This window comes from Tripterygium wilfordii, chromosome 7, assembly GCF_013401445.1.
Source record: "Tripterygium wilfordii isolate XIE 37 chromosome 7, ASM1340144v1, whole genome shotgun sequence".
Taxonomy (NCBI): domain Eukaryota; kingdom Viridiplantae; phylum Streptophyta; class Magnoliopsida; order Celastrales; family Celastraceae; genus Tripterygium; species Tripterygium wilfordii.
The window spans coordinates 5,095,214-5,122,248 of NC_052238.1; the positions used below are offsets into that span (position 1 = coordinate 5,095,214).

At 37.7% G+C, this 27,035-nt stretch overlaps 5 protein-coding genes across 5 annotated transcripts; 3 read left to right on the forward strand and 2 right to left on the reverse strand.

Moving 5' to 3' along the window:
* Positions 1-106: 106 nt before the first annotated feature.
* On the forward strand, positions 107-9,010 carry LOC120001210 (glutamine--tRNA ligase, cytoplasmic-like). The gene is made up of 24 exons (XM_038849430.1): positions 107-237; positions 320-511; positions 1,109-1,159; positions 1,360-1,431; positions 1,636-1,735; positions 1,998-2,093; positions 2,841-2,902; positions 3,021-3,122; positions 3,204-3,296; positions 3,396-3,548; positions 3,657-3,712; positions 4,352-4,442; positions 4,533-4,619; positions 4,866-5,063; positions 5,145-5,243; positions 6,153-6,284; positions 6,406-6,542; positions 6,660-6,759; positions 6,842-6,931; positions 7,403-7,503; positions 7,585-7,690; positions 7,800-7,889; positions 7,988-8,117; positions 8,685-9,010. Exons 2-24 carry the CDS (start codon positions 383-385, stop codon positions 8,777-8,779), a joined length of 2,370 nt encoding a protein of 789 aa, XP_038705358.1. The 5' UTR covers positions 107-237; positions 320-382; the 3' UTR covers positions 8,780-9,010.
* Positions 9,011-11,093: 2,083 nt separating this feature from the next.
* On the reverse strand, positions 11,094-12,629 carry LOC120002383 (transcription factor MYB62-like). Its single transcript, XM_038851128.1, has 3 exons — positions 12,261-12,629; positions 12,028-12,157; positions 11,094-11,936 (listed from the first exon to the last, which is right to left on the reverse strand). The coding sequence occupies exons 1-3, from the start codon at positions 12,427-12,429 to the stop codon at positions 11,249-11,251; spliced, it is 987 nt and encodes a 328-aa protein (XP_038707056.1). The 5' UTR covers positions 12,430-12,629; the 3' UTR covers positions 11,094-11,248.
* A 5,880-nt stretch (positions 12,630-18,509) lies between these two features.
* On the forward strand, positions 18,510-19,608 carry LOC120001261 (universal stress protein A-like protein). Its single transcript, XM_038849498.1, has 4 exons — positions 18,510-18,774; positions 18,917-19,008; positions 19,116-19,234; positions 19,367-19,608. Exons 1-4 carry the CDS (start codon positions 18,558-18,560, stop codon positions 19,443-19,445), a joined length of 507 nt encoding a protein of 168 aa, XP_038705426.1. The 5' UTR covers positions 18,510-18,557; the 3' UTR covers positions 19,446-19,608.
* Positions 19,609-20,560: 952 nt separating this feature from the next.
* On the forward strand, positions 20,561-22,086 carry LOC120001265. Its single transcript, XM_038849505.1, has one exon. It carries the CDS (start codon positions 20,756-20,758, stop codon positions 21,728-21,730), a length of 975 nt encoding a protein of 324 aa, XP_038705433.1. The 5' UTR covers positions 20,561-20,755; the 3' UTR covers positions 21,731-22,086.
* Positions 22,087-24,476: 2,390 nt separating this feature from the next.
* Positions 24,477-25,477, reverse strand: LOC120002510. Its single transcript, XM_038851277.1, has one exon. It carries the CDS (start codon positions 25,475-25,477, stop codon positions 24,689-24,691), a length of 789 nt encoding a protein of 262 aa, XP_038707205.1. The 3' UTR covers positions 24,477-24,688.
* Between the last annotated feature and the right edge of the window lie 1,558 nt (positions 25,478-27,035).

Genomic DNA, 27,035 nt, shown 5'->3' on the forward strand with positions numbered 1-27,035 from the left:
ATAAGAAAAGCCCAGTAGCCCAATTCGTGGCACGCAAGTCGCAACTAGCTAGAAGTTTCGTGTAGGGTTTCAATGTATTTGCTTGACCTTGAAGCCCAAGCTAAGTCTGGCCCCACAATTGCTGATTCCGTCGTCGCTCCAGTCTTCACAATGAATCCAAAAATATTCTTGGCCGAAGAATCTGACGTTTTGAAAATTCGCTTTCAGGTCCGGTGGGTTCCCGGCCCGTATTTGAAAGTAACGCAAGCCGATTCCTTCGCCTTTAAAAATCTAGGTTTTGCTTATCGCGTTCTCTAACCGGTTGAGTGTACATACACAGCCTCCCCTTCGCACGCACAGAACGCAGTCTCGCCAGAGCTAGGCTCTCTCGTTTCCTAACACAATGGGGAAAGACGAGAGCTCGGAGAAAACACTTGAGCTTTTCTTGAAGATTGGACTGGATGAGCGAACTGCGCAAAACACTGTCGCAAACAAGAAGGTCACCGGTAATCTCACTACCGTTATTACCGAGGTACTCAACTCGATACTTATCTGTTTGTTCATTGTTTGCTTCGGGGAAATAAAGGACTAATGAGGATGAAATTGAGATTGGGGATGAGGGCATTGGTGTTGGGGATGTTTGATTAGGTGTTTTTGGAGAGGAACTGGAATTGCATGGGGAAGACCGCGTGCTTGAGGGGTTTAGATTTTTCCTGCGGTATGTCTGGCTTGCTTGGTGGTTTCTTCTTCAATGGAGACTTGGGACTAGTGCTAGTTTCTATATGTTCTCTCTCTTTCTTATTGCATATAAGTTAAATTTGAATTTGTCTGCCCTAGCTACATCTTGTCTAATAAATCGTAGTTTATCTGTAAGTAAAAAGATACAGAAAAACTCTGAAAAATGATTCACCTACACAAATCATCGAAAGGAAAAAATATTAAGAAACAGAACTGAAACAGACTCATTCTGTACAATAGGAAAGACAAATTTTCCCATTCATTTAATTTTTTAATGTTTTATTTGTCTCCATAGTATCTGATATCCAATTTCTTCCAAATTTGTTCCTGTCTAGTATTTCCTTACGTATATATGAATTTGGTCATTATGTATCTTTTTTGTTATAATCAGGCTGGTGTCAGCGATGGATGCTCCCGGACAACTGGAAATCTACTATACACGGTAGAAGAGTTCTCATATATTTCTTTTTTGGATGTGCTTGTCTCTAGCACTTTTCTTTGGAATTCTTTTCCTCTTATTTTTTCCCATTAAGTTGTCATGTCTTTTATGCCATGCACTGGTAACTCTAGTTACACTTTAAATTCGCATCTCTCAAAGTATGAATTATATATCCTAAGAAGTGCGTTCTCTATGATTCACAGGTTGCTACAAAGTTCCCAGCTAATGCACTTGTACATCGCCGAACTTTGTTGCAGTACATTGTATCCTCGAAGGTTAAGGAACTATTTTTTTCTCTCTCTAATTTCAGTTTGGGTAATGAATTTTTCATTTTGACTGAGACATTTAGTTTCTCTTAGCAAAATCAGTGGTTTTCTGGGGCTAGGTATCCATAGATAGTGATTTTTTTTGGGTTGATATTTTTTAGCTTTGAAATGCCCATTTGTTCTATCAATCTCATGTAGTTAATATTTCTGCAGATTAAAACTCCAGCACAGCTAGATGCAGCATTTTCATTTTTTTTGGGTATTGGTCCCGAAAATTTAAAGCTGGATGAATTTGAAGAATCATGTGGTGTAGGTATGATGAAATTAGTCATGATTTGGATTGAGTGTATTGAAATTTTATTATGCTGGCTCTTGTAAGTTTTCTTCTTCTTTTTTTAATTTTATTTTTGAGCTACCATTCCTATCTTGAAGTTGTGGAGGATATTCTCTTGCTCTTTCATTTGGTTGCAATTTTTTATAGTAATGTTTTTTGTGGAATTCATATGCATTTGCTGAATTTCCGTGTTACCTTCTGGAGATGTGGAAGTTAATAACTTCAAATTGCTTACAAGCAGGGGTTGAAGTTTCGGCAGAAGAAATTGAAAGGACTGTCAATGAAATATTTGAAGAGAAAAGGAAAGCAATTTTGGAGCACCGTTATCGGACAAATGGTTAGTGTTGGATTTCATGAGGTTGAAGGCTTATTTGAGTTGTTTTCTCCATTATGCATTTTAGACTTTTAGACCATGGGGTATTATTACCATTAACAGTTCTTTGGAATTTTTTTTACTTACTTTTGTTGACATGCATATATTCATTTTGCTTTCATTATTGTATCATGGGCGCTGACCTTGTTTGGGAGAAGGGAGGTTGAATTGCTGACCTTTTACTATCTCTCTTGCCCGGACGTACAAACACACTCACATGAACAAAAGCACCCTCTCTTTTTCGTTAGTAAGCCTTTCCTGGAAACAAGACAACCAGGAAGGAAGAAACATCTACGAACTAACAAGGAACTCAACCAGGAGCACCAGAAGACCGAAAGTTTGTTTGGAGAAATCTCCTCTGATAGAATTTGTAGCTACGTCATTCAAAAGTGCATCCATAATATCAGAACTTTACGAGGGAATACATCCCTCCCACTTGGACTTAAGGGCCCAACGAGCTAAGATTTCTGCCCAGATATTGGCGTCTCTTGTGGCGTGAAGTGATTTCCCGTCTACAAAATTTTGACCTTTAATATTCTATCAAAGTAGTTGATGTTTGCTTCTACCATACCAGCTACGATCAATTTGTGCATGTTTAACATGCTTGCATGCCGGGTTCCGTGTTCGTTTGATTTTGAATTTTATGCTTTGTTTTTGTTTTTCATTCAAATTATCATCTTTTTGCTTTACATTCTATCAATTTGTCTCCAGTGGGTGATTTATTCAGCCTCTTTCGTAAGAGGCATCCTTGGGCAGATCCAAAGATTGTCAAGGTTTGCCTTTTCTGTTCTTTGTTTTCCTTATTTGCTTTCTGGCATCTTATTCTGTAGAAATGTACGGTAGGTTTTGTTTGTTGAAAGTTGCTCTGCTTTCCGTGCCTTTCTGTGACAGCATCTCATAGATGCAAAATTAAAAGAATTACTAGGTGAAAGGACTGAAGCTGACAATGAAAAACCTTCCAAAAAAAAGAAGGAAAAGCCTGCTAAAGTTGAGGTGAGAACTTTTTTTAATGTAATATTTGCTTCCATTTTTGACTTGAAGCGTAATGTCTCCTTGCAATTTGAACTTACATAGGAGAAAACAGTTGCTGATATTGCTCCAGCACCGCTGTCTGAGGAAGACCTTAATCCTTTTCTGATATTCCCTCAACCAGAGGAAAACTATAAGGTCGATACCTAAGAGTTGCTCACTCCCCCTACCCCCCTTGTATTGTTGATTGCAGGATTATTGGTTTGAATATTCTGATAGATTCTTGTGCTTTTTTAGGTTCATACAGAAGTATTTTTCAGTGATGGCTTTGTGCTGAGGTGTAGCAATACGAGGGAATTGTTGGACAAGCACTTAAAAGCAACAGGGGGAAAGGTTTTCACTCGTTTCCCACCCGAACCAAATGGATATTTGCATATTGGTCATGCTAAGGTGATTTTATTGTAATAAGCTGTGGTATCATCTATCAGAAAGGTGAAAAATGGTCTGAGATTTAATTTTTGCTTTGACTAGCTTGCCGTTTTATGAAATTCTTCTCAGGCAATGTTTGTTGACTTTGGCCTGGCAAAGGAGAGAGGTGGACATTGCTACCTGAGGTGAGGACTTTTATCTTGTTTCCAATATGTTACAGTGAGTCTTTTGGTATTTTTGTCTTTGAGGATCAAATTCTGCTTCCCTATGTTGCTTGATTTGATGATCATCACTCATCTATTTTAAACCCACAACAAAATATGAATCTTTTACAATGGCAAAACAGCCTCGTTGTGCTATTCTCTTAACCATGATATTCTCAACTAGATGAGTAAGTGGAAATTAACTGTTAGAAAGGATTCAATGGTATGCATAGTTAGATTTTTTCTTTAGTCTCTTTCCTAGAACTGTATGCTTGACTATTATTTCTTCATCATCTGTTCCTTGTCCCAAATTGTTTGTGGTCGGCTATATGAATCCATTAGAGAAACCAATGGGAATACACTACATGAATTCCTTTTTTTTTGGCCATTATGGGTTCAATTCCTATCAAGTAATAATTTCTTGATGATTTTATTCTCTCAGTTGCTTCCTCGGATTTTACCAAATGTTTACTCTGCCTTGGATTTAATTGAGTTATAATAGGAGAAGGAAGGAGTAACTTACCTTGCAGGGTACTCATAAATTTTCTGAGTACTTCCTCGGAATGACTTGGAATGGAACAGTGCTATTGTGTTCTGGGTTTTGACAGGTTACCTTGTCAGGTTTGATGATACTAACCCCGAAGCTGAAAAGAAAGAGTACATTGATCATATTGAAGAAATTGTCCAGTGGATGGGTTGGGAGCCTTACAAGGTCTAAATTTTTTCACATAGTTTGAGTGCTGTTGGTATTCATTTTTCGTACTCTCTCCAGTTTGCAACATTTTCCTCTTTCTTTTTGCAGATTACATACACAAGTGACTATTTCCAAGATCTATATGAATATGCTGTAGACCTGATACGAAGGGGTCATGCTTATGTTGACCATCAGGTTGGTGCTACTTGATTCATTAAGCATATCATTTTTTTAGTCCTACGAATGTTCTTGGGGAACTTGCACTAAAGTTGCATTAATTGATATTATTTAGTTTGGAGTTTTGCGATTTCCAAAATTATTCTGCTCTCCAATTGTTTTTCATCCTAGTAATGATATCTTAAATTTCATGGAACTCGGTCTATGAGCTGATTGATATAAGTATATAATTTAGTCAACTGGTATAGCGTATCCTATATGTAGAGCCCTGAGGAGATCAAGGAGTACAGGGAGAAGAAGATGAATAGTCCTTGGAGGGATAGACCAATCAAAGAATCTTTGAATCTTTTTGAAGAAATGAGGCAAGGCATGATCGAGGAGGGCAAAGCAACACTCAGAATGAAGCAAGACATGCAGAGTGATAACTACAACATGTATGACCTCATTGCTTATCGGATCAAGGTGAAAGCAATTTATTTTACATTTTCAGCTGAGTAACTTCTCCAGTTACTGTATCGTGAAGGGCTTGCTATTTTTGTACAGTTTACTCCTCATCCACATGCAGGGGACAAGTGGTGTATATATCCGAGTTATGATTATGCGCACTGCATCGTTGATTCTATTGAGAATGTCACACATTCGGTATGCTACATATTCTTCTACAGTTTATCATTTTTCATTTTATTATTTCAAGCTGGGTTTATGACTATTCAGTTGTTTGACATCTTCAGAACTCATCTGTTTCTAGCTATGATTGCCCGACGCATCTGTTTGATGTCATATCTTAAATAATAAAAGAAGTGCAGATAGCACAGTTCATCTTCTGTTGCAGATATTCTGTTGTTGATTAAAGAATCAATTGGGCTAATCTGACTTGGTTTTTGTTGTTTCTTTGTTTGTTTGTGAGAAATATCTGTTGTGCTTTTTGATTCTTTTTAGATTGGCCAAGGGCTTTTAGTTGCCACTTGCCAAAGGTGCATGGAGTTACACAGTTTGTTGTTGTTTGGTCTAGCTTGACCACTTATGTGCATGCACTAGGTTGCAGTAACGTAGAAGTGATTCCTGGACACTGAATTTCCTGATTGATGGAGATTCCAGTTGTTGAACTCTCCTTCTTATTGCCTTCATTACTCATTAGGATTTCACATGGCTGCTTCAAAACATCGTTTGTCTGGTCACTCATGGATGTTAATACTTTATTACTCAGTGCGAATGATTTGGCTCTAGTTACGGGAGATACTTTTGAGCATCTTGTCATGCCAAGCACGAATCTTGATCCAGTCAACTTTGACAAATGATATTGTTTGCTTATTCTGCCGGCAGCCCTGAGCTTGATAATCTCATATTCCAGAATTTTCATATGGCTCTGTGTAGCAATGCTTAACTTTTCTACACACGCAAGTTCATTTCTGTTTATGCTCAGGAGTTCAATTTAATTGCATGCTCTTGTGTGCCATGTGAACTCTGCATTATTCAGCCTCTAATTTCTGTTTCCATACAGTCAGTATTTGGTGTTTAAAGTGTCATTGCTGCTGTTCACCTTTTATGCAGCTCTGTACTCTTGAATTTGAGACACGACGCGCTTCATACTACTGGTTATTACATGCACTGGGCATTTACCAACCTTTTGTGTGGGAGTACTCAAGACTGAATGTCACCAATACTGTCATGTCTAAGCGAAAGGTAACTGATGCTTCTGATTTTCTTTTCCTTTTCTTTTCTGTACATTTGAGTCTTCAACATAATCTTATTATTTATTTTATTTTCTGCGATACATGTTTCTTGACTGTGGGATAATTTGCAGCTAAATCTTTTGGTGACCAACAATTATGTTGATGGTTGGGATGACCCTCGTCTTATGACTTTGGCCGGTTTACGACGTAGGGGTGTGACTTCAACTTCAATCAATGCTTTTGTTCGAGGAATTGGAATTACTAGGAGGTCAGTGTACATGATTTTTTTTGGGTTTATGGTTTGACCAACAGAACAATGACAGAATAGACAAATCACACTTACCATGCTCTGCTGTCCAAAACATTACTTTATGTTGTGTTGTAGTGATTGTAGTCTGATACGTTTGGACCGTCTTGAATATCACATAAGGGAAGAGCTAAACAAAACAGCACCTCGCACAATGGTCGTGCTACATCCTCTCAAGGTGCAGATCCTCTCCCTCACTCCCCCCTTTTTTATTTACTAATCTATAAATGAATCATTTTGCTCCGTCCTCGTGTTGTCAGGTAGTCATTACCAATCTAGAATCCGGCAATATTAGGGATCTTGATGCAAAGAAATGGCCTGATGCTCAAGCAGAGGATGCAACTTACAAGGTCTCTATAGAACTCTAAGCAATGGTTTAAGTTTTTATCTGGAATTCTTTTCTTTTTTAATTAAGAAGACTTCCTGGTAACAATCAATGGTTGAGAATTGGGATGAAATACTCTATCCAAACAGTTGAGATTGACTCTGGATGATCAACTATCACCTTGTTCCTTGATCACCATGTGGCAGTAAACCTATGTATTTAATCCTAGTTAACCCAGCCACTAATTGGTTAGATCTTATTAGCATTCAAATGGTTTAATAGGTGTTGGAAATCATTTTGTTTATCTTTTAATTTATTCTTGGTACTTGTTTCAAAATTATAAATAAATTATCCTATTCACTTTGTGCTTGATATGAGGATTAGACTGGAAACTATATGTACAGTATGAAATAAAAGTATGCTCAGTATGAAATAAGACAGTGCTACGGGTATTTAATATTTGCATTGCCCATTGCTTTACCTGATTTCACATTAGGTACCCTTTTCTAATATCATATACATTGAGCACTCTGATTTCCGGATGAAAGATTCAAAAGATTATTATGGGCTTGCTCCTGGTAAATCTGTCCTGCTCAGGTATGTAGATATTTCAAGTCCTTATTCGTGTAATAGTTGAGTCCATTATGAGTCAAAATAAGAACAGCTTCGTTTGTGCAGGTATGCTTTTCCAATAAAGTGTACAAATGTAGTATTTTCTGAGAATAAAGAGACTGTTCTTGAGATCCATGCCGAGTATGATCCTTCCAAAAGTACAAAGCCTAAGGTATCTATTCTCATTGTGTTAATGATACTGATTTTTTTGTTGAATGGATGAGTCAAATAATTTATTTGGTTTCTTGGTAAATTTATTTTGCGCCCCTTATTTTACACAGGGGGTACTTCACTGGGTTGCTGAACCTTCACCTGGGTCTGATCCACTAAAGGTGGAAGTCAGATTGTTTGAAAAACTTTTTAATTCGGAGGTATGCAATTGTGATGAATATGTCTTTCTTTAAAATTTCCCCTACACAATTTAGATAGTGGACCTATACATTGACATGTTTCCTAATTTTCAAATCAGAATCCTGCTGAACTAGATGATTGGCTTGCTGATCTGAATCCAGCGTCAAAGGTCATAGTACCTGATGCATATGCCTTGCCATCACTAAAGAGTGCTGCTGTTGGGGACAGCTATCAGTTTGAGAGGCTTGGTATTTTTAAACCCTCTGTCTAGTTGGGATATTCTACTTTCTACTTATGTTTTGGGTGGATGTCAGTACAGTTTGAAGGAATCATTTGCACTTTATTTCAGGTTTAGTTTTAATATCCGATGGCCATGAAAACCTTGTCCAATGTGAGGGTTGAATGGACATTGCTTGAGAAGGGGATACTAGATAATATGTGTTTCATATGGGCAATTAACGATAATCTGCAAAAGTAGCTCTCTTCTGGAATTTTAATTTCTCTCTCTCTTTTTTTTCTTTTTTTTTTTGGAAAAATATGGGAGAATGAATTTTTAGCCAAATGATGGGGACATTAGCATGCATGGCGAGCTCTGTATGGTGTAGGAGATTTGATATTCAGATTTATGTGGTTTTTATGGGTGAAAGCCGGCTTTTGTACTTTTTTATCAGTGATTTTGTCTGTTGGGTTATTGTAATAATAACTGGACTATGGTTGCACATGAACAGTAATAGGATAGATACAGATTCTCTCTTTTGGAAACACATCCTTGGTCTTGCAATTAAATAATCTTTGTTTTAAATCTGGAATTGCAGGCTACTTTGTTGTTGATAAGGACTCAACTTCGGAGAAACTCGTCTTCAATCGAACAGTTACCCTGCGAGATAGTTATGGCAAGGGTGGAAGGTAGCTCCATGCACAAGGAAGCTGAGCTTGAGTCATACAAGTGGTAAGTAGCAATACTTATGTTTTATCATACAGTGTATTTAACATTAAGAAAGTCATTCAAAACTTCTATTACGACAGACTTTGTGTTTGCACTCTCGATCAGTTTGTACAAGAACCATTTAAATCTTATATGTGGATGTAGTTTTCAAGGTGTCTGGAAAAAATTTACCAGCTTCTTAGAAGCTCATGAGAATATCAATTTGTTTATCTTGCTTGCGGGGAATGATACATGTGATGTTCCTTGACAACCTTGCCTGTATGGACCTTCCCATTCCCCAATCATTTTATTATTATTTTTCCTGCCGAATATATGTTGGTTAAACCCTCCCATTTTAATAGGGGCTTGAATTTTTTTCCTTTCAACTCTCTATTAACATGAAATACTTTGGTAAGGTTGTTAAAAAGCAGATGTAAGCATCAATGTGCAGAAAATGTGAGCCATAATATTAGTCATGACGAGCATTCTAATAAATTGTAAATTACTCTTTCATTTTTTGAGCTTCTTCTATATTAGATGTTCCCTTGGGGATACCCGATAAAAATGTTTTCCATATGTGTACTCTTTACTCTGTTTTGTGGTAATGTAGATGTTTTCTTTGCTTATATTAATATTCTGAGATAGTGAGATTGTAGTCTACAGGAACAAATACGAACCCAACTGGGGTGGGACTTGTTCCATGATAGAGCCTCATCACATTATGATTTTTGCCTATGAACTCTGTAGCCTTATCCTTCCAAAATCCTAGTCTGTGTTACACTTTTATCTTTCATCAACCTCCAAAGAACAACAATACAGTCAAGTATGAAGTCATTGTTTGGTAGCAAAAATCTTTTATAAATCCCATTGCAATTGAATTGAGGGGTTTGCCTTGATGTTCGAAATTTTCACCTTCAAAATACTAGATCTGACTTGGAGTGAGAATAATATTTTTTAAAACGAGAGGTAATGAGATTTAGAGAGGGATTCTGATGTTCGAATAACAAGTTTTTGTTGAACTTTGCCTTTAAAATTGTTTGATAACGCTTGTTTTTTGGTTACTTGCGAAGAATGTATTAGTTCTTTAGTTCAACTTTGCCAATGATTGAAGACTTATGGTCTTTCCTTCTTTCTTCCAATAAACATGATTTATTCTTCTCTCCTCTCGCACACTAATTCTCTTAGCCTTGTTTTGCCTACTAACCAAACGTCGTACCCCTTATTTGAAAATATTAAATCGAAGTCACACCACTTTTTCATCAATGTGTTAGTCATCTCTCTCTCCATCATTTCTTGAATTGACTATACACCTACCTTTGATGTTTTCCTTCCTTTTGGTTAGCACTAGGACATAACTTCCGATTTCCTTCCAGAAAATGGGTGTGTTGAGAGCTGTAAGAATTTGCTCATTGTTCTTGTGGTTAGTTGCAATTTGATCAGAAAGAAGTCATCTCATTCAAGAAGAAAAATCGACATTAGATGATACAGAGTCATCATTTATAATTGAAACAAGAAAACTAGGAAGTTCTTCAAGCCAAACTCTGAATCCATCCGAAAACTCCAGCGATCGTCGAGCAAGATAGTGAGCCGCACGCTTACATTTTCGTGAGGCATGGTGATAACTCACCAAGCCTAACAAGGCCGCCACCTCTCTAATAGATTCTAGGAAGTGACCAAATGAGGCCATATGGTATTCATTTGAATTTAAGGCAGCAGCCAAGATGGACGAGTCAGTCTTCACTTCGATATTACGAAAATCACACTCCCCACAAATTTGTAAGCCCTTTAAGATTGTCAGAACCTCAACTGTAATAGGTTCGAAGGCACCTGTATGAACTCAGAGAACGTCAATATCACTTGACCATCTTTATCCCTCAACACAACACCCACTCCAACAACCCCCTCAGTCTAACACGCCGCACCATCAACATTTAGTTTATAATTTATAATCTGCACGAGTTGGTGGTCTCCATATACAAGGACTCAGATTGGCAGTAGAACTGGCTATAGGGAGGCCTTAGGCCCTGGAAAATTCTGATATGAAATTTTTAGTAAGTCTAATGCCCCTATGAATAAAATTGTTCATGGAAGTCAAAATAGCCCATGCGCAGCACATAAAAAGACAAGTTGTTACTTCTTATTCATGTGAGAAAATTTTCATGAAAGACGATTGATTTATTGGGAATAATTGCAAGCAAAACATTACATAATCTTCATCAATATCCACGAGACTCATATAATTGGTTCCCCCCTGTAAACGCTGAGCTCATAAAATTAGACTCAGCATGAACAGGCTAGATGATGTACCCTTTAAGCAAGGTACTCTAAAGCAAAGTACTATAAAAGCCAAAAAGAGGATTAACACAGTGTCTATGTCAAGATCATCAGTTAGTGGACCCTTCGCATAATAATAGCAGGGCCACCACACTCTAGTACAGTACTCTAGATGCCAATCTATTCTAAGTCCCTGAGCTGCCATATGTCATCCAAATTGTTCCATAATGGATCAGTCATGTCATCACTTGTCCAATTCCCTTGTGCCACCTGCCATTCTGTTGGTAAATTGTAAAGACTAGCCATATCTGATGAAATGGGATATTCCACATTGAAGCACTCCATGTCAAAGCTACTGCTACCCACATAGTAACAATGATCATCTAGACTTGGGGGATGGTTGTAGAAACTGTAGTTATTGCCAAGTGAAAGTGGACTTTTTGGGTATTCAGGAATTTGTGGCTGCTGTGAGATTATTGTCATGGAATCTGTGGAAATAGTGGTCTTTGGACCAGTCATTGCAGGCATTGAAATTTCTGTGCTGATCATAAAATTTGGGTCTTGTACCAATTTGGGTGTTGGGGTAGGACAAGGAGGATACAAAGTAGGAACTATAGTAGAGTTTGGTGATGGAGAGACATCCATCTGGGTTTGGGTTGTTGTCAAAGAAGATGAAGAAGAGGAAGTTGAAGTTTGTTCCATCTTTTGAAGCAATCTTGGGACATAAAAGCACCTGACAGCATCAAAGAACCTCTGGCTGTTGGACTCAATGTTCAATTGGCGTGCCTGCTTTTGCACTCTTGTCCTCCAATAGTTCTTGATTTCATTGTCTGTTCTTCCAGGCAAATGCTCTGCAATCTTTGACCACCTAAGATACATATATAACAGTAACACTTATAAACATGACAAATTGTGATTAACTGTAGATCAGTAGACGTAACATGATCTATAATTCACACCTATTGCCCCATTTCGAATGGAGATCAAGGATCAACAGCTGCTCTTGTGGAGTAAGATTTCCGCGCTTAATGTCTGGTTTTAGATAATTCAGCCATCTCAATCTGCAACTTTTTCCAGTTCTCTTCAGCCCTGAAAAAAAAACAGAAGCAAGAAGGTTAATAATGTCTAGACCATAATTGAAAGAAAGAACTGAATAATTTGTTCAATAAACTTGAATAATTGGTCTCTTTACCTGCACATTTTGCTAACATATTCCATCGACCTTCACCGTGCCGCGCAATATAGTGAGTGAGCATTGTGTCTTCTTCAAGAGTCCAAGGCCCTCTTCTTAGTTCTCGACTCTCTTCTTCACTAGAATTGCAGACCTTCTTTCTACCACCAGGCCTAGTTGTACCTTTCATTCTGGTTTGTAAGAAATTGAGAGAGAGAAGCAAATTAAAGTGCTAAGAAACAGTGACTTATAAACACCAAGGTCCACAACAGGGTTCCTTCTTCAAACCGACCAAATCTAGACTACTAGAAAGAACAAAAAAGTAAAACACCCAATTGGAGTTTCTCTTAAAAAGCTTAATGTTGTAGAAATTTAGGATTCTTTGAGATGTTATTTGTCATCGATGCTACAATGGGTGATGAATTTATAGTTCACAAAGGAAGGCAAATATAGAGGAAGACCCCACTAAATTTGGGTCCTTTTCGTAACATAGTAGATAACAACAGTGAGACTAAAACTTGTAACATTCAAAGTATTTCTTTTTCAATGGTCAATCAATAGAAGCAAAGCTAATAATATCCACCCAATAGCTCCATGTAGTGGGGTCCTGTTCATTTAAAATTACCACACACACTAAGTGTTGGTGTAGATGCTCGAATCTATCAATCGTTGAAAAGTCAATGGGACAGTAACAATCTGTAAAAAGGAATAAACGTGTTCTAAGCACTAGGAGAACCGACCAAAGAACGTTCGACAGTCAAGTCAGTGAGCCAAAAACAAAGGAGATGATAGCCAGGTGAAGAAACACTACCCTTAACCGTCGCGGTGGTTTGAAGGTGGATTTTTGGCCACTACACTACAACTAGTTAACTCGTATGCATAATGTTAATTATTTATCAAGTAATTCGTGGCGTCTCTCATGGAGAGAATTATTCCTGTTGATTACTAGATTCTACACTAACAGAAACGTGACTGACTGGGCAAAATATATTATATGGTATTCGAAACACGTGGAAGAATAGGGTTTGGAAAGTAGGGCGGCATTGAAGCACGTTAGAAATTCCGTGCCAAGGGAAGTGATACTTCTTCTGTTCTGGCTTTGGAAAGGAATACAAAAAAAAAGGGATGTATCAGATACAGTTGTTCTATGGATGCTCCAACCTGTATCGACGACTTTTCCTATTTACATTGAAGCTATAGTCTATAGAGATAGTGACTGACTTGGACAGAGTCAAAGAATCCATTAACATTCAAATTAGTCTAAAGAGAGAAAAATATAGTTTGATTAGTGTTGATGCGGTTTTCGGTGGCCGTTGGGCGTTAACTGACACCAACAGTGGAGGAAGCCTCGTGGCTTTGCACTCCACTCTACGTAGGAGGGTGATGAGAATCGAACCCTTGACCTCGTAGCAGTGGGAGAGAGTCACTATCATTACACCTACGTAGGGTGGAGTGTAGAGCCACAGAGGCTTCCTCCACTGTTGGTGTCGGTTAGCACTCAAAGGTAAGTGAAAACCGCATCAACAATTAGCTAATTCATTAGTGCAAATAAATTGGACTAACGAAAATTCATAAAATTGGTGTTGGATTACTGTTTCTACCTTTTCTTTTTTACTCTGAGTCATACAATACATACCGAAACCCAAATCGTGTGGTATATAGGGACGTTCATGTTCCTACACCACACTAACTAACTAAGAGGCCTTTTCTTAGGCACAAGTAACATTAAGTGAGATAGTGTAAGAAAAATAAAGTCGTGCGAGCTCAATATATTTGGGGAACCGATTTCTTCCACCATAATAACTCAATCCCCAAAACCCATCAAAACCTATTGAGCAACGAAATATTCCAAGCATTGCCCTTTTAGGTTGCAATCAAAACTTCTTTGACATTATGCCCAAATTGGTAATTTACTCCACTACTTGATTAAACAATTATTCTGCCATACGTGGATTAGACATTAATGGTAAAAAGAAAGTTGTTTTCAAGCTAGCAGAACCATACAAAGGGCTGAAGAGACGAAGTGATTGAAAGCTTTAAATGCAGCAGAGAAGGCAGAAATTAAAGGTGGTGGGGGTGGTTTCAATAGGTGAGTCAATAGATTGAAAGTGGAGAGAGTATAAGCGCCAATTATTGGAGGACGTGTGCTTTTGTATGAAGAGACCTCGCCCATCAAAGCATACCGTATTTAGTCCAATAGTTACATTAGTGGGTCATATGCTTTTATGAATATAAAAAGCTGAGGCACTTCATGTGATCATCTTAGCACTGATAAGAGCACAAATTGAAAGTTTCCCATTCGCAGGTTATAACATCATGCATGCCTACAATAATTGTGACTATGTAAGCCAGGAGATGACATGAACATGAGAAAAATGTCTTCTTGTGCTCGAGCGCACGCGTGATTAACTAGCTGTCTTAAGTATAACTCAAATGGATCTTGTGTGGGATCCATCATCTATGCCAAAGGACGAGATAAAAGGGGATGGTAAAGGACTTGATTGAAGCAAAGTAGCAAAACCCATTTGGATCAACATCTCTCTTTGTTTTCTATTAGAATTTTCAGCTCATATACACATCAATAATATTATCCATTTTGGGTTGTCAGGTTCCCGTGAATACATCGGACTCGTAAAACTTTGTCTTCCCAAGAGGTCATTTATCTCAATAATACTCTCGCAGAAGCACGCTTAATTGTGAATTTATTACAAAATGTTTTTCTCCAAAAAAAACACGTTATTAAGAATGTGATGCCAGTAATACATGAATTTTAGGGGTTGAGAAGTGGAAGAAATCTCAAATAAACACATTATGGTATAGCTAGTAACAAATTACTGTCCATTTGAATCCAGCAACTCATCATCTAAAGCCAAGTATCACAAGTTACTTGTTCTCACATGCAACTGCGTAAATGTGCTTGACCATTGACACATATATTCAAGATTTCTACAGCCCTGTTAATGTGACAGGAGTGGTGTGAAATCTAGCTATTTGTAAGTTATCATTTTTGACTTCTGAATTGATGTATGATAGGACTCACTAAATCCATTGTTTTTGCACTTTATTTTGCATCATGAACAGCTTGCAGAGTCAATAGCTTGCGGAGACTGAATACTAAAGCTAAAAGTGTGAGCTTCTTGTATTGATATGAACATTGATGATGAAGAAGACGTTTTGAGGATTTATTAGTTTTCTAAAGGTAATGATTTGATGGAGTTTCCCACTACTCCCTAAACAAACAGGCTCTAAAAATTATTGGATGTCATAAAAAAAACTAAGAAAAAATATATATATAAAATGCACACAACTGTGAAGCACAAATGAAGGCAATCCTTGATGGAGATAGAATGCGACTCTATAACCAGGTCATAGTTTAGTTGATAAATTTTTATGGTGTGAAATGATCAATAGGTATTGAATTCAACTTTTTTAATGAGAGCAATATTTTTATGGTCATACGCTGAGTTTTGACCCAATTTATCATGTCGTCAAGTAGAAAATTTGTATGCGCACGGACTTCATAAGCCAAGTTTAGATTAATATCAGATGTTTAAAATGCAAGTTTGTTTTATTCTATGAAAAATAGTCGTACTGGCCACACATGGAGGGAGACAACCAAGTATTTCCCTCTCATTTGAATGGGGTGGTTAGCTATTAACCACCTACAATTCCTCTAATGAGATAAGAGAAGGTTACATGGGTTGGGCTTGGTCAAACCCATAATGGGCTACCAAGCCCAACGCCCAATGTCCAACACCACCTAATAACATAATAGATTTTTCCCTTAATTTAAGTTGGTTTGAATTGGGTGGGGCTGACGGCCCACTTTTTCTTTCACGAGCTGGGTGAGGGATCCCGACCTGCGAAAGAGTTTCAATTGTTAGGCTCAAGCCGTCACGGACCGGGCCAGACCTGTACGTCGAAAGAAAATAAAATAGGGACTTTTGGAGGCCGGTACACTAGGTTATACTTAATTGTAAAAAAGTGCAATCACTAAAACATCCTTTTAAAAAAGTACACTGTGGATCATCTTTTACCAAAATAACCTCAATTTTGATTTTCTCTCTCCACGAATTGTGATACAATAGTGATACTTTTAAATAGAAGATCCAATTTAGTGTTCAATTTATATTTTTGGCTCATAAAATGATGATATAAATGTTAGAATGTAAATTTGATAGCATTACATGTCTTTCTGGTTCAATTATGTCATTTTAGTGGATTTTTGATGTTCGTGATACTATAGTGATACATCTCTGCAGCTGTAAATGTTTTTCCAAAACGAGCAAGAGATGTACAAACCAAGAAAAGAAAACCAAGAAAGGAAAAGTAATTAGGAAGAAGAAGTATGCATATTGGTTCAATTGTATCATTTTAATGAATTTTTTGTGTTCGTGATACTATAGTGATACATCTCTGCACTTGTAAATGTTTTTTCAAAACGAACAAGAGAGGTAACCAAGAAAAGAAAATCAAGAAAGGAAAAGTAGTTAGGAAGATGAAGTATGCATTCTAGTTTCATCATTTTAGTGGTTTTTTGGTGTTGGTGATACTATAGTGATACTATAGCGATACATCTCTGCAAAAAACGAACCAGAGTCCAGATCTGCAAAAAAACAAAGCACAACCCAGATTGAACAACGAAGCATAGTCCAGATCTGTCAAAAACGAAGCAGAGCAACTCGACGCAGTCCAGATTGAGCAACGACGAAGAAGGAGATGAAGAGAGGAGAAACTCGGCCAAAAACGGAGAAGAAGACAACGAAGAACCAGATCGAGAACCAGAAGAAGAAGAAGAAGAAGAAGGAGAGAAAGAAGGAGATAACTTTTAGTAGAGAAGAATGAGAGAAATAGAGGACACACTAGAGTTGGATAGTTGGAGGGAGAAGAAGAAGAAGAAGAAGAAGAAGAAAGAGGAGGGTATTATAGGTATAAACTAAAAAATATCTTAAGTCAGATGACCAAATTACCCTTAAATTGCACTTTTTTACAATTAAGTTGTCTAAAGTGCTTTTACTGCCAATTGTCCGAATAAAATATCATGTTGGTTTTACTTTCTAGGAGCCCCAGGGTACCAAGCGGGCCTGGTGGCTATGGTCTTGCCCAACCCATGAACCTGGTGGCCCGACCTTTGGGCCATTCCGGGCTGGGCCCCCTTTGTTTTAAGCTTTTTTTTTTGGAATACAGGGGAAGGGATAGGGAGGCTCGAACTCGAAGTCTCTATGAGATATCACACACATAAGTGTCATCTAAGATACTCGTTTTAAGCTACTTCATGCATATCAAAGTAAGGACATTTAGAATATCTTAATTCATATGTTGATTACTTGAACTACAATTTGTCTGTTCATCTATTGATTACTTGCACTCAAATATCTATTATTCATATAAACTAACTTATATAATGAAAATTGAAGTTGGTGCTCTGTTTTTGAGAAGAAAAGGCAAGGAAGAGTAGGTGCTCTGTTTTTGTTTTTTTTTTCCTCTACAGATTGGTGCGGTTCACATAAACCCTGCGTTAATGCAACCATTATTTTTGGAAGCAAGTCCACCAATTGAGCAATCAAATGTCAATTCTTTGTGTTGTTAATGGAATAAGACAAACTAACAAAATTAGGGAAATTTTTTGTAGGTTCAGAACAGCCAATGGATTGATTCACAAGCAAATTAAATGTGAAAATGTCCCCTAATGATTCGTCCTAATTTAGACATCTTAATAGAAATGGAAGTGAGTATTTTAAGTTCAACAAGCTCAGTTAAACCAGAAAAAGAAAGGGTTAGAGCCGCTAATTCTCGACTCCATTTTAACTCTAATTCTCCACCAAAACTATGTTAAATCATGTATTAAAATTTATAATTGAACATTTTTGTATTCATAATGTTGTAATATAGTAGATTTTGAAAAAAAATTTACCGAAAACCTTAAATCCTAAGCCCTAAAAATTAAGCTCTAAATACTAAAAATTAAGCCCTAAACACTAATTCCTAACCCTTAAATCTAATATGTCATTCTAAAAAATATCATGATTTAACATGAATTTTGAGAGGAAATTGTAACTAAAATTATAATTAATAATTAGAACCCCTCTCATCTCAAAAAGAAATATGGCATCCAATGAAGATTTTATAATAATGTGGCGTCCAACGAAGATTTTATAAATTGAATATTTAATGGAAATGTGGTTGGTGAACTGAAACCTCTCAAATCAAAAGAAAACAATGCAGAGAATCTCAAAATAGGATATTTGCCATATATAAGTTGCTCTTCAGGTTCATATACACGCCACACCAACCAGAACCTGTTCAAGTTCATCGGAAATGGAGACTAAAAGAGAAGGATCTGAGAAGAAGGTGATGGTGGTTATCGACGAGAACGAGTACAGTTACTATGCACTCAAATGGGTTCTCAACAATCTCAAGGAATCGATTACAGACTCGCCTCTAGTACTCTTGGCTCCGTATTCAACACCAAACTGTAACAACATACTTGCAGCACAACTCAGTGTCGCTGGCATTTACAGTCCACTATCAACCAGTTATGTTCCTGATCCTCTAAGCTTAATTCGTTTTAAATTCATGTTTCAAGAAAACTTTTCATTACTCTTCTTTTCTTCTGGTAAGAGAGTAGAATTACTGTTTTGTTGCTAGTGATTAACAAGTATACTTCTGCACGTCAGCGTTGGAATTGATTATCTCTATGCAAGAACGCAACAGGAAGATCGCATTAGGTCTCCTAGAGAAAGCTAAGAGTATTTGTGCTACAAGAGGAGTATGTCCATTTTCAACTCTTTTTTATCTTTCTAGAACAGAAACTTTGCCCCGTTTGTTCTGCAGCTGTCAAGATTCCCCCTGCTTATTTCTTTTGACTATAAACAGGTTAAAGTTGAGACAATCACTGAATTGGGAAAGGCTAAAGAGGTTATATGCAAGGCGGTTAGGAAGAACGGAATCGATCTACTTGTTATGGGTGACAATTCCAATGGAGCTCTCAAAAGGTTTGGTCATTTCTTCCATTCTTCCCGTTAACATGTTTTGAGGATGAAATCATTCATTAGACATTCAGAATGTTGTGCCGAATTAAGCAGAGGGGAAGAGATTCTGACAATTGATACAAACTATTGTTGCAGGTTCTTTCTGGGGAGTTTGAGCAACTATTGCTTGGATAATGCCAATTGCCCCGTCTTGGCTGTAAAGGAACCCAAGTAAAAAAAAGAGAAAAACAATCAGAAGCTTGAAACTATCAATGCAAATTCATGAACTTGTGTTTATTTTGTACTGTTGATCATCACACTAAAGAAGAGTACAAGAACTGTAAAATTCTGATGTTGTTAGAATTGCAATCTATGTCAAGATTCCAATAAGTGGATATCATTTTCAATTCAATGTCATTATATTATGTTAACAAGCAAGTCATCAGACATTCACTGTTCTGTTCAGTTGAAGAACAGACGATGGGCCTTTTGTGAAAATCTGGCATCTATTATTATTAGGTCCATATGCTGATTATAGCCTGCGGGCCATTCAGTTCATTGTTACCATCCGGCCCACTAATCATGGAACAGAGACGGACCAGTAAAGAACAGACACCATCATTGATCATACCAAGTTGTTTTCACAAAAAAATAATTAGCAATAATTTTTTTAAATAATTAATGCTTGTTTATCTGGTACAAAACAAAACTGAGAATCCATATAATATATAATATATAATATAATAATCCCATAAAACCTGGCCGGTGCTAATCATATTCGTGTGCTCGTGAATTTATTAATTGCTCTGCTTTTTGTATTACTTGGACTTCAACCTTGTGGGATCCACCATAATGTAGTGGTCCTCTAGAAAGAAAAATAAACGAGCATCGCATTTGCTACCATCCGACCAACGACCTGTCAACGCGTGGCAGTATACTAGTGGTTGCACCGTCAGCAATCTGACCAACACAAATTTAGAATTCGGACCGCTCCAGTCTCTCTCTCTGATCTCTCAGGAAAACAAGAGGATCAGGTTCTCTCTGGCTCTGTCGTCCCTGATCATATGACTCGTCACTTCGTCAGTAACCCAGCTACCATTATCGTGAGACATTTCAATTTTTATTGGTTTGATTATTATTCTAATCTAAATAAAATAAAGTTCTTCGCTGACTCAGCTGTTCCCATCCCCTTTTGTGCTCCAAAAGCCCACCACCACTTTCTGACGTGGCATTGGAATTTATACCGAAAAACCAATAACGATCCGCCACATCAGAAACAGAAACTTTTTTGTTTCTTCCCATTTACCCATTCATCATCTCATCTCTTGCGTCTATATATAAACTAAAGCGTCTCACATTTACAAACCCCCCTCCCCTGTTCGGTTAACAAGTTAACAGCCCTCTCATCGTCCCTGTATTACTATTCTCCCCTGTATTTCCGAATATTCCATATTTGTATTCCAAACCGCCGCCTCTCGCCGGATACATAGACATCAAATTGTCAATCAAGTTGTTATATACACACGCAATCGTTGTATATTAGCCATGGAAATCCCTGTAATCAACAGATTAAGCGATTTCGAAGCTGGAATGAATTCTTTACAGATCCCATCTTTTCTTTCACAGATTGTAACCTTTACAGGGATTGAGAACCTCCTTCAAGCTTACAGTTTCTGGAAATGGGGCGCATTGATTCTTGCTCTGTTAGCCTCTTTTACCACCTTAGTCAATAGAATCAGAATTCTTATCATCAGATTTAGATTCCAAGCAAACCAATCACTACCCACAAAACCCCTGATTGAGGACGATGACTATGACAGCGAATCTGATTCTTCTTGTTCATCCTCTGACGATGAAGAAGACGAGCCGGCAGCATCTCCGTCTTCTCCCAGATGGCGACCCACTGAATATCTAGATTTCCGAGTCAGCGGTTCCGCTCATTCCATCGACGACCGGTGGAAAAACAGTGACTTGAAGCTCCGGAGACGCCGCAGCAGCTGTAGCTTGGGAGATTTGTTATCGTTTTCTGAATTAGCGAACAAGAAGAGCGTGGTCAAGCTGTGGGACAATTTGAGTAATTTGGGGTTAGGGCTAGATCTCAATCGCAACTCATTTGGAGACGAAATCGACACAGCAGGGCTGGACATTGCATCGATTTTTGGCTGGAACAGCAGGATTTCAGCTGTTCCGGCTTCATCGTCGCCTGCGGTGGTTGTGTCCGCCTCTACGAACGAATCCAAAAATGTTGAATTGAAGGTGTGGGACACTCGCGCCGCATTTCAGTTACCGGCGATAATCGCAGAGTGGAGACCGACTTTGGGAAAAATTGTGGGGGTCTACACCGGCGGCGTGGATAAAGTTTACGTCAGAGATGACGGCAGTGGAGATTTGACGGTTGGTGACATGCGGAAAGCGAGCTCGCCGTTAGAGAATTTGACGGAATCTGACTCGGAGACATGGTGGGATGCGGACGCCGGTGATGAGACCATTGAGGACTTGGTCAGAACTGAACGATGGTGATTAGCTGTGTTGCGACGCTGTTACGGCCTTAGCTGGCGCACCCGAAAATAGGTGGAAATCAATTGCTCAATGGTAGGTAGAAGGGCAGTTTTGTAAATATCTTTATGCTTTCATTATGAAAGAACAAAAATTATTGCTGCTTATTCTAATTCCCATTTATTTGGAGTATTTATTACTTAGTTATTTTATAGGAAAAAAATATTGCTGCTGATAAATGATAATGGGCAACTCCAACGAGGGTTCCTATAATTGTACTGTAAGAACTCATTTGTACTTTACATACTCTCTTGCATACTTTTCATGTAATACTATTCCAACAATGAGTTCCTAAATGAATAAAAAGTGCCCTACCAATACTAGCTCCCTCCAAAGTCTTTATTGTGAAAGTGGTAGTTATACTTCCCCTCAAATTTTGAGAACTCATTTTGGGTTCCCAATTGAGTTCCCCACCAAAATCTTCATTGTGAAAGTGGTTGTTATACTTCCTCTCAAATTTTAAGAACTCGTTTTGGGTTTTCAAATTTAAGAACTCAAAATGAGTTCCCAAATATGTATACTCCTTTGCATACCAACGAAATTTTAAATCTCAATATGAAAATTGTTAGTTAAAAATGTATGCGTACTCCTTTACATAGTGCTAAACTCTAGATAAGGATGAAAAATATGCATTGAAATGGGGAAAATACATGTATTTTCAGTTAAAAAAATTCGATGAGAGAGTGTTCATCACATATGGTATATTATTTTCTTTTGATAAGTAATAATTATTTCATTAATAAAATGTCAAAGCACCATGTAAACAAAACATGTGAATCCAAAACAGACCTAGCAAAGATACTACCCCCACCAATCACAGGAGACCGAAACCCACCCAATAAAAACCACCATCACACGAGGACAAAAGCCTTCCTCATATGGGAAAATATAGCCCTAAACACATGACATATAATGATATGCTATAATTAATCATTAACAAGTGTTATTAGAGCACCCGTTATCAATACACTATTTTATATTATGTCCACCGTTTTCCTTAAGTTTGTTGACGTTTTCTGAATGCTAACTTGATCCTTCAAGGCTCGTTGGGCATAAATTGTAAGAAAATTAGACGAAAGTCACAAAACACGTTTCGTTTGAGGCACACGTATCAAATGAGTAAATAAAATGAGGGATTTCCTAGGTTGGACTGGACAAATTGTCAAATTCTTAAAGTGAACACAATGGCTTACGTATTATTAGGATATACGTATATAGTTTAATTAATTAGTTTTCAACGCGTTCAGATTTTCTACTGAGTGTTTCATAATCAATTGTAGTGAGTCGTTGTTTGATCCCAATATTTGACCGCATATATAGTATCCCACACAATAAAATAAAAATCACATGTTACAGATGATTGGAAAATGTCACATGCGAGTACGACCACCACTTTCACAAGTGTTGGGCATGCATAAACGCAAAACCTAATTTGCGGCGGGGTGTTTTCACATATTAAAAGCCATTGTACGCCTGCTTTGAATTTTGATTGAGAAATAATTAAATGGCAGTTGGGAGGAATCTCGCAAATTAATTAAATCCAATATATTTTAGTTACAAAAATGTTAGGATCCCAATAAAAAACATCTCAGTTATCCCAGTAGTGGATCTTATCTCTCAATTGATGTAAGTGTAGGGGCGCACGAAAAGTGATGATTGAATCACAGAGTGACACATCCAATACTGGAATAATTGAGATACTTTTTACTGGGATTGCTATCACTTCTGTTTTAGTTATAAACACCTAGATAATCATGATATTATTATTTTTCTTTATTTTTTGAAAGCCATAATAATAAGTAATATTGTTGGGTTATATAGTAGTTGTACCTACTGATCTTATTCAGTGTCGTGTTTGCATTATAATATTTGGATTCCACATGATCATCAATTAAAGAAAGACAAGATGTAAAGCAGCTTGCGCCGTCGACAGCGCTTGAAGGTTCATCGTAGCGGACAATCATCGATCCCTTGAGGCCATTCAGCGAAATGACGTGGGTCCATAGGTTTACGTTAGGACCAAACTTAGCTAAATGGGCTTGGGTTTAGGCCTAGCTTTAAAAGCCATATCGAATTATCGAGCCCTTTATTTTGTTCACGGTGAGTTTTTAGTTATATCCCGGTCTTTTCCAACTACACCCCTTTATATCCACACTCCTAAAAATTTTCGATATTTCTAATCAAGCCACAAGTAGCGAAAGTATCATACAATTCTGAAATACACCCCAAGCCCTTGGCAGCTAAGGCCTTGATTTGGAAGATGGAGAGAGAAGACCAGGCCAGATCAAGTTGGAACTGATTCAACGCCTCTGCTTTATTGTAATTTGTGTTTGTGGAGGTCACACAACTGAAGGCTGAGATGGCTGAGTGAATGAAGGAGATGATTCTAATATCTTTATAAAGCACCATACCACATTGGAGATGGAGAGCCATTGAGGGATCTGAGAGTGGCGGTGACGAGGTTTCTTGACGTTTGCATTGAGAGTGGGATTTTGTATTGAAGGGAGACGAGTGTGTTTTGGAGAGTCACCATTACTGGTGGTGAAGGTGAGAGAGGGGTTGAAGAGGGTGGGGTGTGAGGAGCTCACGCTTAAAAAATAACAAGGTTAAGGCAAAGCCAACATAAATCATGGCGTGGTTAATAAAATTTGGGGTCGACTAAAATTTACCTTTGTTCATACTGTACAATCGATTGAAGTTGGGCCCTTGATATGTGCTGGACAACGTTCAATTTATTTGGATCCATTAGTTTTAGCTTTTATGTTCTAAGTTGATAGGTCCATTGTCATTACTTAATACAATAATTGACATTACTTAATTGTCAATGTTCTCTAAAGCTAGCTGATCTTTTCGTTTTCCTTAAAATTTCAAAAAGATTAACAAAAAGGAAAAGAACCCTATACATGAACAAGAACGAATCCGTCATTTTGCAAGGAAGTAAGCCTTGTTTGGCGAGCAGAAGAAATGGGCGGCGGATGTTGGTGTAAAGAGAGGAATATCAGCCAGACAATAATTCTGTTCATTCAAATCAACACCACCACCATCACAATTCTCACGAATAACGTTTGTTTCAGACTTGGAATCCGCTGTTTGCGGTGCTATTTTTTGATCTCCCGAACTCGAACGCCCGGTGAGTTTCTGGACCAAGCCCATAAAATCTTCAGGTTTCGTATGGATAATCTTCGGAGAATGCGTGTAAGTAATGACCGGACGACGCTGCTGCTGTTTTGGAGCTAAAACGGAGGAGGACCATGAATTGGAGGAGGTAGATTTGTGTATGAGATGCGAATCCTTGTGGATCCTCAACAGGGAAGGACGTAGACAGTTGATCTCCCTCCTGCTGCCGCTATGATGATCAAGATCAAGATTGCAAGCAGGACTCATGATATATATATATATATGGTTCAAACAAAACAAACACTCCGTCTCGCACTCTGGAAACTTAATTAAACAGAAAGGAAGAGCGAAATGGATGTGAAGGGGAACGTGGTTGCTGTTTGGTATACATATAAGGGGCTCAATAATCACTATAGCCACCGATTCCGACTGTTGGAGGTAGCAAGCAGGCCTTGAAACTCTGGAGTCTTTGTTTATATATATATTATAAAAGTAGTCTTTATCCATATATGTTTGTTTATTAACATTGATTACCACCACTTGTGCTACTTGGGCTTGGTCGGCGATGTCAAAATTGTTGTATGATCTCGACATTATCCGATACATAACGTGTTTATTGGGTGATTACTTGAGTGAATAAATGTCAGGATCCAAGAAGGAGAGTACTGGTTTCAAAATTCAAGCAACTGTGCCGAAATTAAGTAAAGACGGAGAGGGGGCTACTTGAGAGACGTTAGACATATATTGAGATTTTATTTTGAAAAAGAGTTGTAGAAAGTGCAATTTTGTAAGTTAGGAAACAAATAAGGCAATAAATTTGATAGAGATGTGTGGGGCATACACTTATGTATCAACTCGCAATGTTTATGTATCTATTTGGGTGTCCACAATAGGTTTTTTTTTTTTTCGGTTTTTGACATAAAAATAACCAATCAATCAATTGGTTATTGGCGGTTTGATCGATTTTTTCGATTTTTCGGTTGATCCTCACTAACATATTTTGACAATAACCAATCGATTGGTTCGGTTCGAATGGTTGATTTGAACAACCCTAATATATATACTTCTTCAACATCAATGAATGTTTATCTTGTTTGGATTCCTTCGTTACTTCGTAAATATTGATTTCTTGAAAGTGGTTATTCAAAAACATAAACTATTCATAAAAGTTGAATCTTTGTTCCCATTAATGGAAAAGAATTGCTGTTGCGGCTTCAAATATTTGAAAAAGGCTTTTATTCTTTCTTTATGTTGTCCTTTTAGGATTTCTTCAGTTATTCTGTGCAGCCACGTATAGTCAAAGTTGAAGCAGAGATGGCTCCTTTTTAACTTTTCCATTGGTTATTTTCCTAGGTTTGACCAAACTAAACTCTGTTTCCACGTCATACATTAAACGCGAAACTGGGCCTCCATTGTCCATACGTTCTTTATCTTCCTAGAAAGTCCAGACGATCTGCGGTTTTATCTATTGGATCGCCAACCTTCAACTTGGACAGTTGGACTCCCATAGTGGGCTCAACGAAGGCCTTGATAAATATGGGCTGGCCCCACTACTTCATTTTCTGTCTACAAATGGACCTAGCACAGAAGTTGCATACGATGGTGCCATAGGCCCATAATGATTAATGGGTAAGGTATTAATTTATGAATTTAAATTCTCAACATCAAAGCTTTTAATTGTCATTCTCACCATTTTGATGAGCTTTACTATTTTCCACAAGGGAGCCACAAGGGAGAATAAAGGGTGGAATGAGATTGATATTTCACCCTACAACATTCAACCAAACAAGAGAATATACTAATCACACATTCATCTCACCCTCATTCCGCTCAAAACACCGACCAAATGCCCTTATAGAGTTGTTCACAGCAGTTCGTGAGACTAGTCCTAGTAAGACTAGTACACCCTCACCGTCAACACATGGACCAAACCTTGTATTGCGTCTCTTGCCAAGTAGAAAATAATTTATGCATCGTTTGTTGGGTTGGGTGCGGAACCTTATAGGGTTATAGGATCGTGGGCAAAGGAACCGCACGCGGACTGACTCGCTCTGTCTCGGTCTCTGCCACAAAACCACCATGTTTTTCTCTTCTAAACATATTGTTTATTCAAACGCAATGTTTGTATTAAAAAAAAAATACTCAATCTTGT

Excerpts from the sequence above, each read along its gene's own strand:
- LOC120001210 (XM_038849430.1), top strand. The coding sequence starts at position 383 with ATGGGGAAAGACGAGAGCTCGGAGAAAACACTTGAGCTTTTCTTGAAG. Across the intron at positions 2,094-2,840 it reads GCACCGTTATCGGACAAATG|TGGGTGATTTATTCAGCCTC; the intron begins GTTAGTGTTGGA and ends ATTTGTCTCCAG. Across the intron at positions 8,118-8,684 it reads CTATCAGTTTGAGAGGCTTG|GCTACTTTGTTGTTGATAAG; the intron begins GTATTTTTAAAC and ends CTGGAATTGCAG.
- LOC120002383 (XM_038851128.1), bottom strand. The coding sequence starts at position 12,429 with ATGAAAGGTACAACTAGGCCTGGTGGTAGAAAGAAGGTCTGCAATTCT. Across the intron at positions 12,158-12,260 it reads TATGTTAGCAAAATGTGCAG|GGCTGAAGAGAACTGGAAAA; the intron begins GTAAAGAGACCA and ends TTTTTTTTTCAG. Across the intron at positions 11,937-12,027 it reads CATTCGAAATGGGGCAATAG|GTGGTCAAAGATTGCAGAGC; the intron begins GTGTGAATTATA and ends TATGTATCTTAG.
- LOC120001261 (XM_038849498.1), top strand. The coding sequence starts at position 18,558 with ATGGAGACTAAAAGAGAAGGATCTGAGAAGAAGGTGATGGTGGTTATC. Across the intron at positions 19,009-19,115 it reads GTATTTGTGCTACAAGAGGA|GTTAAAGTTGAGACAATCAC; the intron begins GTATGTCCATTT and ends GACTATAAACAG. Across the intron at positions 19,235-19,366 it reads TCCAATGGAGCTCTCAAAAG|GTTCTTTCTGGGGAGTTTGA; the intron begins GTTTGGTCATTT and ends CTATTGTTGCAG.
- LOC120002510 (XM_038851277.1), bottom strand. The coding sequence starts at position 25,477 with ATGTCGAGATCATACAACAATTTTGACATCGCCGACCAAGCCCAAGTA.
- LOC120001265 (XM_038849505.1), top strand. The coding sequence starts at position 20,756 with ATGGAAATCCCTGTAATCAACAGATTAAGCGATTTCGAAGCTGGAATG.